Source organism: Botryllus schlosseri, chromosome 11 (assembly GCF_051294905.1).
Source record: "Botryllus schlosseri isolate E-star chromosome 11, Bs_hap1, whole genome shotgun sequence".
Lineage (NCBI taxonomy): Eukaryota > Metazoa > Chordata > Ascidiacea > Stolidobranchia > Styelidae > Botryllus > Botryllus schlosseri.
The window spans coordinates 24,761,058-24,773,510 of record NC_137246.1 but is presented as its reverse complement, the minus strand read 5'-3'; the positions used below and the strand labels follow the sequence as shown (position 1 = coordinate 24,773,510).

General features: G+C 40.3%; 4 protein-coding genes across 5 annotated transcripts in view; 2 read left to right on the top strand and 2 right to left on the bottom strand.

Annotated features, from left to right (window-relative positions):
* Positions 1–12,453, bottom strand: part of LOC145449520 (tRNA (cytosine(72)-C(5))-methyltransferase NSUN6-like) — a 264,578-nt gene that overhangs the window by 117,375 nt on the left and 134,750 nt on the right. The window lies entirely within an intron of this gene.
* Positions 1–12,453, bottom strand: part of LOC145449530 (protein SGT1 homolog) — a 63,261-nt gene that overhangs the window by 25,262 nt on the left and 25,546 nt on the right. The window lies entirely within an intron of this gene.
* LOC145449524 (uncharacterized) overlaps positions 1–12,453 on the top strand; it is a 44,787-nt gene that overhangs the window by 18,027 nt on the left and 14,307 nt on the right. The gene's annotated exons all lie outside the window — the stretch shown is intronic.
* LOC145449500 (uncharacterized) lies at positions 1,262–8,717 on the top strand. Of its 2 annotated transcripts, XM_080327879.1 has the most exons (10): positions 1,262–1,487; positions 1,615–2,636; positions 2,673–2,853; positions 2,928–4,292; positions 4,875–5,182; positions 6,274–6,435; positions 6,500–6,664; positions 7,043–7,210; positions 7,911–8,084; positions 8,290–8,717. In XM_080327879.1, the coding sequence occupies exons 1-10, from the start codon at positions 1,334–1,336 to the stop codon at positions 8,329–8,331; spliced, it is 3,741 nt and encodes a 1,246-aa protein (XP_080184005.1). In that variant the 5' UTR covers positions 1,262–1,333; the 3' UTR covers positions 8,332–8,717. The 2 variants fall into 2 exon arrangements, with proteins under 2 accessions (XP_080184005.1, XP_080184004.1); XM_080327878.1 differs by having other exon boundaries at positions 1,615–2,853.

Below are 12,453 nucleotides of genomic sequence, written 5' to 3'. Positions count from 1 at the left end.
ATACTAATCCTTTGTTTACTCGAACACCCCGTTTTAGAGAATATCATTGCATGTCGCCCTCCCCATATTATATATGGTCCCTAGTTCAGCCGAAGAGCAATACGGAGAAGTTGTGTCGGATACGGCTTTAACACTTTGCGCGATTAGTAGGCCCTATACGTTAATTCAAAATATGGCAGATCGTAAAAATGCCATATAGTGTATAGCTTTATTTTCGGAAAATATAATGCATTACTACACTTGCTTTTATACTTCAACATGAATGTTCTCCAGAAAAAAGAACTGAAATTATAATTAGAACTCAACGTATAATACTCGTAATTGAAAGAAAAATACAAATACTACTTCTAAACAGCGGAAAATATTTTTCGTGTCTTTTATTCGGAAACTTTCAATGGTGGTCTGCTAAAACAGGTCTAACGCTAAAAAAAAGTCAAAGACCACTTTTCCAGATTAGGACACGTCATGGGCTGCAAGGTATAATAGGTAATTGCTACATTGCAAAACGGTAGTTTCAAACGTTATGGGAGCAATACTAACTGCGATGAAATATTTGATATAGGTGACAATGCAGTGTGAACGGAACCACGCAACCCGGTATCTAAATTATATTCAGCGATAAATTTCGTTAAAACATATTTGTGACTCCATATCTACTTTGCGCGAAGCATAACGAAAATTCTGGGTAATGACTTTTATGAAATTAAATGTTGGTAGGCCCACTACGTAAAAACAGCCCCGAAATTCCTTAGGCTTTATTTCTTATTGGGGGATTTAACTACGACTTTACAAACTGAAAATGGCGAAAAGTAAGTAAGTAGTTCACAAAATATTACGAAGTAGAAGTAGCGAAAAAAGATCTACTTGAGTAAGTACCAGAATGTAAGTACAAGCATTGTTCCTGTAGTTCTAGCTCCATACGCTCAAAAATGAATTTATCTGAACTTGGTATAGCCTACAGCCTTTTTCCTTATCGGTTGACGCCTCTAATCACAACTTATTGAAATGGCAGTCAACTCCCAGCTACAAGTAAAAGTAAACCTAGATCTGAGCTGTCGTGAGATCCACGAAGCACTTTCTAATGACAAGGAGTTGCAGGAGCAGATTGTTTTTGGCAAAAAGTACGAAATGTGAAGTGCCACGGCTTCGTAATGAACAAAAACCTTTTTAATGCTAATCAAATTTTTGGACTGTCCTTATTATTGGGTCCATGACGATGGCAACCCTGGAATTCAGGGGCTGCTATACTTGCTATATACTATGATAGGAATTTACTTCCTTCAGATAACTGGCGTTTCGTATTGTAAATAATCCTGGGAAATAGGATATAATTATGGATGTTGAAGGCAAAGAAGCCAGTTCTCCAGCAGACGGTGATTTACTCTGGCCACCCCACGACGTGGAAGATCCAAGTCAGACGTTTTTGAACTCCGAAAGAGCCAAGTATCATGCAAAGCCCCAGTTTGCCCTACTTTTTACGTGGACAGGTAGGATCAACATATTTTTCATCGACATGTACTACGAAATGACGTTATATAGTGTCATTGTGACAATTATATTTTATTACTGTACAAATTGTCTCATATGCATTTCCTAAGCATGCCATTTTCACAGGATTTCAAGAAAAACTGCATTGGGTATTTGCATATTTCTTTGCTCCATGCGCCACCGAAGGTGAGCTTAGAGAATCTCCTCATCCAGGAGTATCGGACGACGATGAGCATGCAGATGAAGTTGGTCTTGAAACTGAACAAAGTGCTTCTACTTTTGTGAGCTCGGCTGCGATCCAACTCGGCAGCGAAAAAAATCGAAGCGAATACGACGTGACTCCATCACCTGATTACGATGAAGAATATGAAGCTCCAGACAGCGAAGAAAAATTTGAAGAATGTACGACCACACAAAGTGTGTCACAGATTGTGGCGAGTATCGAAGAGACGAATGTTCACGACATCGAGCATAAAATCCCAGATAATTTAGATGATACCCCCGACAGTGAAGAAAATCCATCGCCAAATGATTTACCTACTGATCATGAAGGCGTATATACTCACCGCCTAATTGAGCTAGAGACTGTTGTAGAATTACAGAGCCACGAAGAATTATTCACTTTGGCTCCTTCAGATCTCGATACAACCGACACTACTCAGCAAGCCGAAGTTAGTGAAAATGAGGAATGTCATTCGAAAACAGAGAATGAATTAGAAAATATTGAAGAAGGAGAATTGTATACTGTTCAAGAGGAATTGAACCTCACAACATCATACGATGCTGTCACTGAAGTGACATTTGTGGAGGAAGGTGATCAAAATGATACGAAAGTAGAGTCACCACAAGAACAATCAAGCGAGTCATCGTCGTCCTCTTCGTCGTCAGATGAAATTGAATATATCACAAAAACGGCGATCGAGATAACTGGCAACGAATCATCTGACAGCGCAGTGGAGCGCGACGACAATAGTGACGCAAACGAAATCATTGATGCCGAACTAATCAAAGATACAATCGAAGATTCTACTACCACCCAAACACAACAGTGGGATCTTGAGGCGGAGAAAACTGCGTTTTCTGAATCCCATGAGGAAGACATCGCATTTGATGATACTCCTACATCTGAAACTCAACAGGAAGAACAATCCTCTAATGCAGGAAGCCATGCCGGATCGATAAAAAGCCAGCCAAACATTCCGACAATCGCCATAACTGAAGTCGACGTGAAGGAAGTCGAATATTCGAAACAAGCTACAGATGATACAACTAACACCGACGAAAAACAATTGGGCGGTGATGCAACTAGCTCGTACTCCAGTTCGTCACTTCGCAGTAGCAAGAAAGGCGACAGGATTACAAAAGGTGGGTACTCACCTGCCGTTGCATTGTTTGCCTGTTTGGTTGCAATCTTTACAGTTTACTTTTTTGATTTATAGTGGATAAAACTATCAAAAGAACATTCCAACGGAAAGTGAAGGCGCGTGTAAAACAAGTTATCAAGTCTGGCGGGATGCCCTTCTTTGCTGAGAGTCACGTGGAAGGTGTCGTTGTCACTCCGACCGTTTGCCGTGTGAACCAACCTGAAAAGAATACCCTGCCAATAAAGAAAACGGAGTTGTCGGGATCAAGATCATCGATCGAGCGGATATCTTCCAGCAATGACGACTTTGTTAGGCTCGTGACTTTGATAGGATTCGAGGGTTACGGGAAAACGATGCTGACGAAAAGATACGCGGAGATGGCTTCTGGGCGCATCATGAATGTTAACGAGCTTACTGACACAGGCATCAAGCGGTGGCATCCTTTCGCCAGAAAAGACTTCTTCAAATTCGTTCATTACATAGACCTGAGAGATCTGCCGACGGACGGGGAGTACACCACGGACGAGTTACTATTCCAGGTGCTGATGAAAGATTTAACCGCGAACGAAGCCGAGATGGGATATACCTGGCTTCGTGGGTACAAGAAAAGCGTCTTGATTATCGTGGATGGTGTCAATGACGTCGACATATTTGAGGAAGGCGTGCAAAAGATCATCAGCTATGACGAAAAAACGTCTCCCAAAACAATAATCTACAATTTGCTCACTGGGGGCATCTTGCCTAACGCTCACGTGCTCATTTCGTCCAGCGAGACTAATTCTACCCGTCTCACCGACGTACTTCGCCCGGATAAAATCTACGTGCTGAGCGGATTTGACAGAACAGACATTAAAACTTACTTGTCGAAAAACAACGCCGTTCTGAAATTACTGACTGACGGTACTAAAAATAACCTCATGGCTAGCTGTAAAGTACCGCTAGGTTTGTTTTACGCAACGAACGCTTTATCCGATGGTAACTTCCGTTTGGACTCGCTGTTCGGCGCTATCTCCCACTATATCCGCAACGCCATGAAAGGGAAAGATCCTTGGAAATCAGATTCGGGTGAGATCCTGGGAAAACTGATGAAGCTATCGCACCAATGCAGCTTGCGAGACGTGGAAGTCGTTTACGACAACGACATTACCGATGCGAATATGTCCTTGGCGGATATCGCCAATTGCCAGTTGTTTACTGAAAAAGAAGTCGGGAGAGCCGGTGCCAACGAATCCATGCCTTGGATAAAGACCTTCACTTTCAGTCACGTGACCTTGCGAGAATACCTCTCTGCGTTATTTCTCGCTGAAGCAGATACGGAGAAGCTTGTTTCATTCACGAAAGAATATTTTAGTGTTTCAAGATTTGATTTTCAGCAAAAGTCACTCTACGGGTTGCTATTCAGTGACGAGAATTTGAAAGACACTAACGATTTGGTGAAAGGTAATTACACTAGCGGCATATAGGCCAAAAGCCATGTACACCACTACGTTTTCGTTGGAAATGGTATACTAATAAAGATAATAATAAGAATACGTAATTTACTTCCGTAATTATTCGTTATTCTCAAGACCAGACTAGGATAAATCTAGTTGTCTATAACTAGACTAATTGGAGCAAGATATCGGTAATCTAATTATATTCCAATTCATGAAATGTTTCTACGCTCTAATTTTAATTCTAAACTCATTTATGGTTGTCCCGAAAATGCTCCAAGAAAACTGTTTCGTGCGAAACGAGCCAAGCTTGGTGTACAGACATTGCCCATTCTAATGCATAAGAGAATGAACTATGGTTTTTGAATGAGCTGTACTTGAGTTTTGTTGTAAATAAATGATGGTAAACTTTTGTTGTTGGTGATGTCGAATTTCTTTTCATTTTGGATCAATTTCCAAGTTTTAGCGAATTTAGTAATTCTAATACTAATCTAATTCGGAAATGCTGAAAATTTTACAGTTTTCGGACTCTGCTCTAGACTGATTGCAATATGCCCAAATGAAATTGGCATCCCCGATTTCGTTACAGTGTCTCATCTCCAAGAAAAGAGGGAGTTACTCCGAGGAGCCTTGCTGAACAGAATCGAGACAAAGCCTCTGTCGTTTTACCTTTACTCGATAATCCATGAATGCCCGAATGGAATCGACGACATCGTGAAAGAAAAGCTCCGAACTCTTTCCATCGCCGGAGAGAAGTTGACCTCAGTGTCGATGTTTGTGATGTCGAAAGTCGCGGAACGTGTCGGAGACTTGGATATGCTGGAGCTTCGCAGATGCTATCCCACCGACGACGTTATGAAGCGCTTCCTATCGTCCGCAAATCACCAGAATACGAAGGTACAAGCGCCACTATTAGTATCGCATCGGTAGTGTGTGAATTCGAAATGTCACTTTTGTGGGTCGTCGACCAAAAAATTAGACTTGGTAAAAACTTCTACTGTCGCTGTGCAATTGTTGCTAAAAGTCTGAGAAAATCGAGTTCCCGAGTGATTCGATTATGACTGGATTATTAGGATTAGGATTGCATTTAAAACAAAAATCAATTAAAAACAAACATGTTTAAAACAAGGCCCTAATTTAAAACATGTTTTTTATTGCTAATTTTGCTTTTTAAAGACATGGCGTCACGAATATTCAATTGTGACGTCACAATGGATTGACATTGAAAATTGAAAATATACGCTAAATATAGCTCCTTTGACGAAATATCTGTATTCTAACTGTTGAACCGACTATTTTGCGGGTTACAACCATCCCATGTCGATATACGTCGGCTAAATCGGGTGGTAATTATCCGTATAGGCTTATACAACATGTTATTTGGAAATTATTTACACACTTATGGCATAATTTAACAATTTAAAAATATTTTTTTATTTTTAAAAGGCTTTTGTTCAAAACACTGTTTAAAAATTGTTTTGGACAAACTGTTTTAAAACAACGTTTGTTTTAAATGCAATCCTAGTTATGATTCGAGTATTTATGGCGTGATAGCAGTGTAATTGACGTGGATAGTGGAAATATAGAGATTGTTTGCAGAACCGATAATAGCCTACTCCATCACGCGCGGGAAAATAGAAATGCGACCTAACGAATAGACGTAAGTACTTTTTACGCGACCGGAAAAAATATCATGCCAGTTTTGCATCACGTTGAAGATAATATGGTATTTTTTAGAACATACCTATTTCTAGGGATGCATTTAAACCATATGGTGTTTTAAAAAAACTTTGTTTAAATCATGTTTTAAACTGTTAAGTAAAGTAGCCTACGTCTAATCGTTAGGTCGCATTTCTATTTTTCCGCACGTGGAGTAGACTATTATCGGTTCCGCAAATATTTGCTAGCAGGGTAGGACACACACGTTGTTTTGTGCAACGGTTGTCCTTACTATATGTGGTAAATGATTTGGATCATGCTATTCACAGATAAAAACTCTCAATCTCCGCGAGAATCCAAGCATTCTGACAGCCGGAGCAGCCGTCCGCGAAATTTGCATTCAGTGCGGCATCGAAGAGCTTGATATTGGCGACTGCAGTTTTCACGGCGATGTTCTCGCTCCGCTGGCCAGAATCTTGCGAGAAGTCAAGGTAATTTTGCGAATCGCGTCCAAGTTGATGACATCGCGTGAAGCTAAATTTCTTGGAATGACAGCTGAAGACGCTGAAAATTGACGACAATCCACAAGCTAGTGAGAACAGCGTGTACGGCATAGGAGAGTTTGTAAAGAAGGCCAACGTACGCAAACTCAGCATTTGCAATTCTGATTTGAGGGAAATCAAACTGAAACGGCTGGGGCGGTCCCTCAAACATTTCAAGGTATGCTTGCGCGAGATGACAGCGCTGATGTATTCGAGTGGTGCAGAATAGCTCCGCCTATATATTTCTTCGGATAAAATACGTCATACAGCATGATATGCAGTATCAGAGAACCGTCGGTATAAACAGCATGCAGTCTTCAAAATCCGATTGAACTTTAAAATTACAACGGCATCAATAGTAATTCAATGGCTATACAATCTTCTTTTGCGCCAATGCAATGAGTAAACCGCGTTCCCTGTATTTTTCTTGATATTCCCACCCAATATACTATATCCACATAATATAGAGAAATACATATAGATACTACAGTCTCAGTTTAATTAATTTAAATGAATTGTGTTCTCTGTCGCTGATGTCAAATGCTTTTGCTTTCAGCTCGAAACCTTGGATGTCAGCAAAAACAAGGCAATCGGCGCCCAGGACACGGCTGGAATTATCGGGGACATAGCACACGAATGTAAACTCGATGTCTTGTACATGTCGGACTGCGGAATAACAAGCGTACATTGCCAGACTCTCGGAGAACGGCTGAAAGCTCATAAGGTAGAATTTCTTGTGTGAAAAAATACGGGAGTGCGCAATAGGCTCGATAACGTCACATCTGTTAATTCATAGGCAATTTCATTCACACATTTTTATCTTAAAAGTGCATATAGCGTGTAGCAATTACATTTCAATGCCCATTACCGTGTAATAATAATGATTCTATAATCGATCACATCATTATCCAAGATCGTGTAATTATTTATTATATTTCTCCATCAGATCGTAAGCCTAGACCTAAAGACGTCAGAAAGGTGACTTTCGTGATTTCCGGAGTCGTTGAGGACATCAATTGCAGCTGTAACGTGATACCGCGCGCATGGTTATGTGATGTTATCTGTTTATGATTTAGGCCGCCTTTCCGCTGAGCTCACAACAAATGCGAGCTTAGCGATATCACGTTTCTGGTTGTAAAATGCCAATAAAAGCCCACATGAATTATCTTCTTATGATTTTGCTTGAAGTATACAGCTGCGGATGAACATTTACTGAGTTTACATCGGCCGACATGTTGCCTTGAAAAATCATACTGATGTCTGATTTTACGCCTACAAGTTTAAGTGGGCATCTGTAACGAATAGGACTGTTTATTCCGCAACTCCAGTATGGCGTCACAATGTAAAGGAAGATGGATGTCGTCCCTTTCGATTGTCGAACTTGGTTATAGCAACGATAAATAAACTACAATTCTTTACATTAGCTCAAGAAACTGGATATCAGCGCTTTGGAGTCGACAGAAGTGTCAAATAACGGACTCAATAGTCTTTTTGGCCTGATACCATGCGTGAAGGAAGAGTTGCGACTAGAGAACTGGCAGTTTTCACCCGAGAATCTTCAGTCGCTCTCGGAGATGGTGAAAAAGGATGGTCACAAGGTACATTCTGTTTCCCGCATCCATATAAAATGCATCCATTCATGTACAATGTTCTTTACAACTCTCAGCTAGTTGCTGACGATTACCTCTGACGAGTTTCAGCCGAAAATATTCGGGTTTATTTCTATATGAATATATTATTCCATTCAATTTGAATCATCACATACGTCACCTTTGGGTTGAAATGTGACATGTTTTTTTTCAGGATGTGACGATATACTACGGATCCGAGGGAGAGAGCATTTAGGAGTGTGAAGATTACTTCTGATACCTGAATTCCGGATGATGAATTCAAGAGTTTACTATTATCAAAAATATTTTATTGAGCGATATGTGTATTTGTATATAGTGCTATAATCCTGGAGTTGATTACAGAAGTCGGAGGGAAGGTCTCTACCGCATGTATACGGACGGGGTCGGGGATGAGTTCTCCTTTCACATACAAAATTAAATACAATTGTCGTTGAACAGCACAGATTATATCAAGATATTATAATGATAGATGTATACATATAATATATAATTTACAATAAATATTGTTTTGTGAATCGGAGGATTATCAAGCATGCATATATTTTTATCAAATGATAAGTTTTCTGAACCAGTCTGAATAAATCTTGAACAAGCAGGAAACACTCCATTTGCTATTATTAAACCTATAGACGATAATAAAGCGGAAAATACAGGCACTCCAATATATTTTGAACCATACATGTAACAAGGAAAGGAAATGAGCCCTTACGATGTCTCGAAGGAAGTCGGCATGAGACATGTATGAGTGACTGAGTGAGTTTACAACTGATTTGTCTTCAACAAGACGTAAGAAAGACGCAGTCATGATGATGATTTTTATTACGATTCTGCCGCCTGGGGCTCTTTTGTATACAGCTCGTCACGAAAATTCACAAAGCATAAAATGAACTTGAGCGTAGGTCTATACTACCAGATGACGTAGATGTGTACTTCTCGGGTGCAGTTTATTGTAGTTATGATGTATGAGGCACAGACACACTGACCTAGGCCTATACCGCTTAGTTAATTAAGCCTTATAGGCTTGCCGAATTATGGGTCAAGGATCTGATGCTTTGTGATATTATTTATGATCAATTACATCTTAGTGATCGTTTTTGTGAATAACCTATGATCCTATATGATATATACATGCTTCCGTCTTTCGCAGGTATAATATTGTGCGATGGACACCTCCAATAATAGTGGGTTGTACCAAAATGCCACCACGATTGAAATGTCGACAAACGAATACTACAGATTAGCAATGTACGCTGAAGAATTGGTAGCAAATGACAAAGCACTCATGAAAGCATCATGGATTTTCCTATGGACTGTCGTATCTCTAGGCTTTGCCTCCAATATATTACTTATATTCTTGTTCATCCGATTTAGGGCTGCTGCATTGAAAACATCGTCGAATATTCTGATTTTCAGCCTCGCGTGTGTTGATTTGTGTGCGTTATCAATTGTAACTTTAGTCGAATCCTATCTGAAGTTTCGATTGGACCAGATAAACGTTTGCGTTGGTATTTCGTTTTCTGCTGGTATATTTTCAGCGGTATTCGCGGCTGTTGTTGTCTCTGTGATATCCAGTCAAAAGTTTGTTGCTGTCTTTTTTCCGTTCAAAGCTAAGTTTTGGCTGAAGAAGAGGACGGCTATGAAAGCCGTGTTTGTCACTTTAGTTGTCACTGCTCTGTTTACGATTCCACTATGGATCACGTCTTCCGAAGTAATTGTTTTGAATGAAAACGAGACCAGGTCCGTGTATCATATTATTGCAATAACTGGCCGAGATTATATTGATTATGCAATGACTTTAGAATCACTAGCAGCCTGTGTGGCAACCACCGCTATTTTCATTACTCAGCCAGCAATAATATATAAATTATGCACTCGTAAATTTTCCAGGAATAACAAACATTACAGGGATGCTATAAAACTTGCTGTAGTGATGGTGATTGTGTTCACGTTTTATTTAACTTTGTCTTTATCGAAGCACATTATTTGGTATATCTTAGCGCTTGAAGACGTTATCGTCGACAGACCGGTGTCATCTATCACGCAATTTATGATAAAGTATTGGGTGTTTGTTTCTAGTCCAGTTTCAATGTTGCATATTGTTGTCAATCCCGTATTGCACGCTCTAGTAACGGAAAATTTTCGAAAGTATTACATCCCTTTTGCGTGTAGAAAGAAACATGGATTTAATGAATCAGCAGAAGCTATTTCGTGAGTCCGGCGCATAATGAAATATGAGTGTTATAGTCCATTCAAGTAAGGCTTACAGCGGCCAATTCTAAACGGCGGAATATGCGGAACTTTGGACCGAGCGGACCAAGACAAAATAATCACTCAAAGCTAAACCGTGGAAAGAGCGAACTGCGGAACTGGCGCAACTCACAGTATATTAACTGCGGACCGGGTGGAACTGCGAACGGGCGGACTATTGCAAAATACTTAATGAAAACGGTGGACCACTGAGCAAGGCATCAATATTATTACGTTTTCGAGGGATAACGCTATTTGACCGCAAAAATAGTAAACTTTATTTATTTGGTTCAGTTTTTTAAACTTTGTCAGGTAATGTGCAACTAGATATAGTTTCGAATCAATTATACTGTTTAACCCTGTCATTTCCTATTATAAATGTTTTGCAATTGTATGTAATAAACTTTAGATGGACAACCGCATCGTAATCAGTTTACACGAGAATACACTGATCAAAGATATTTAATGCGGCATGCCCGGGTAAAGGCTGAGTCATTTTGGACTGGGACTGTGAGAATCATCGAATGTCTCAGCCAGTATAATATCTTAATATGTAGGCTATTCAGGTCAAGGTATAGGCTATACCGCATAAGTCACAAAATGAGTCTGGCTATTTTCGCAATAACTGCTATAGTAGCATTATATGTCCGTTGGAATACTCGAGGACACTGTTTCTAATTAGTATTTTTAGCGCTCGTACCCCTTAAGCATTCAAAAGAAGTTCTCGTAGTGAGTTTTAACCATTGACAATATAAATTTCGCACAGGGATATCTAGAACTGATTTCGCGTAGATACGAAGAAAATTTTTGTTGGAATCTGCGCCAAGAAAATATTCCACTTTTTGCCGGTTTGCAAAATTATTTTTGGTTCGAGATATCGTGGGCCTGTAGGCCCAACATTCCACAATGCGTCTCAACCCCCTGATATTGGTGCTTCGCAGCGTCATATAGGGTCCACGGACCCCTGGTAAAACTCATGATCTAAGGCAGGAGTCTCAAAACATTCGGCCTGGGTCGAAGATAGGACAAAATAATTATATTCAAATATTTCATAATGTGATTCTTTTTTTCGTGCCGGGCATGAATTGCTACATGGTAAAACACATTTTCACGGTGGGGGTGGAATATCATTCTTCAAGGTCCCGCTATACAAGGCATATACTTGGAAAGACTTTGAATACACCTATTAGGCCTATATGGATGCTGCGGCCCGCGACGTCATAAAAAAACTATAAATTGGCCAGCGAGCAAATTTTAGAGTTTGAGAGGCAGTAAGTCTAGGGCAGTATGGTTGTCAACCTTTTCAACCCCGCGGCATCCCCTCAAAAGGAAAAAGAGTTCGCGGCACCACCCTGGATGGCGAGTAGGCCTAGCGTGTAGTGGTACCTTGCACGACTGCAACACAAATGGCTCACACCTCACTCCCCACAGCTGTCAACAGTTTCGGTCAAACCTCAACATCACGGACCAATTGCCCGAGTGATGACCTTTTGTATAATTTTCACCTTCCCAATTTGCTACTATGTTAGGCTTACCATATTTTGGAAATCTAAAAAGAGGACACTTTTTCAGAAATTTGAGACTTGCAAAACCGGAGAAGAACTACCAGAAACCGGTGAATTTTTCCCACTTTGTGATCGGTTGACTAAAACAAAAAGGTCATCTTTTCCGCTCAGAGCTCAAAATACCGTTTTTCACTCTGAAATAACCGCCGGAGCGTCACTTCTGAGCTAATTTACAGCATATCACTCGCAATTTGCTCTAATTCTGACCTAAATTTTCAAAAAAGAGGACAAAATCTCAAAAAAGATGACAAAAGGGCGTCCTCCGAGGACACTTTCAAAAAAGTCAAAAAAGAGGACAAATCCTCTTAAAAGAGGACGTATGGTAACCCTACTATATGTGGGCGAGTTAGCGTGCCGCGCACCACCGTTGACGATACGATCGAGGCCCAGGTTTGATTCTTCGCAGTAAAAAAGCTCCGTAGAGCGTCGGAGGTTTATTTGAGATTTTCCTCCCCCACGTCGGCGTGCTAATAGCGTCTTTACGATGTAAAAAAATCGAGAAATATCCGATCAAGGTCCAATCC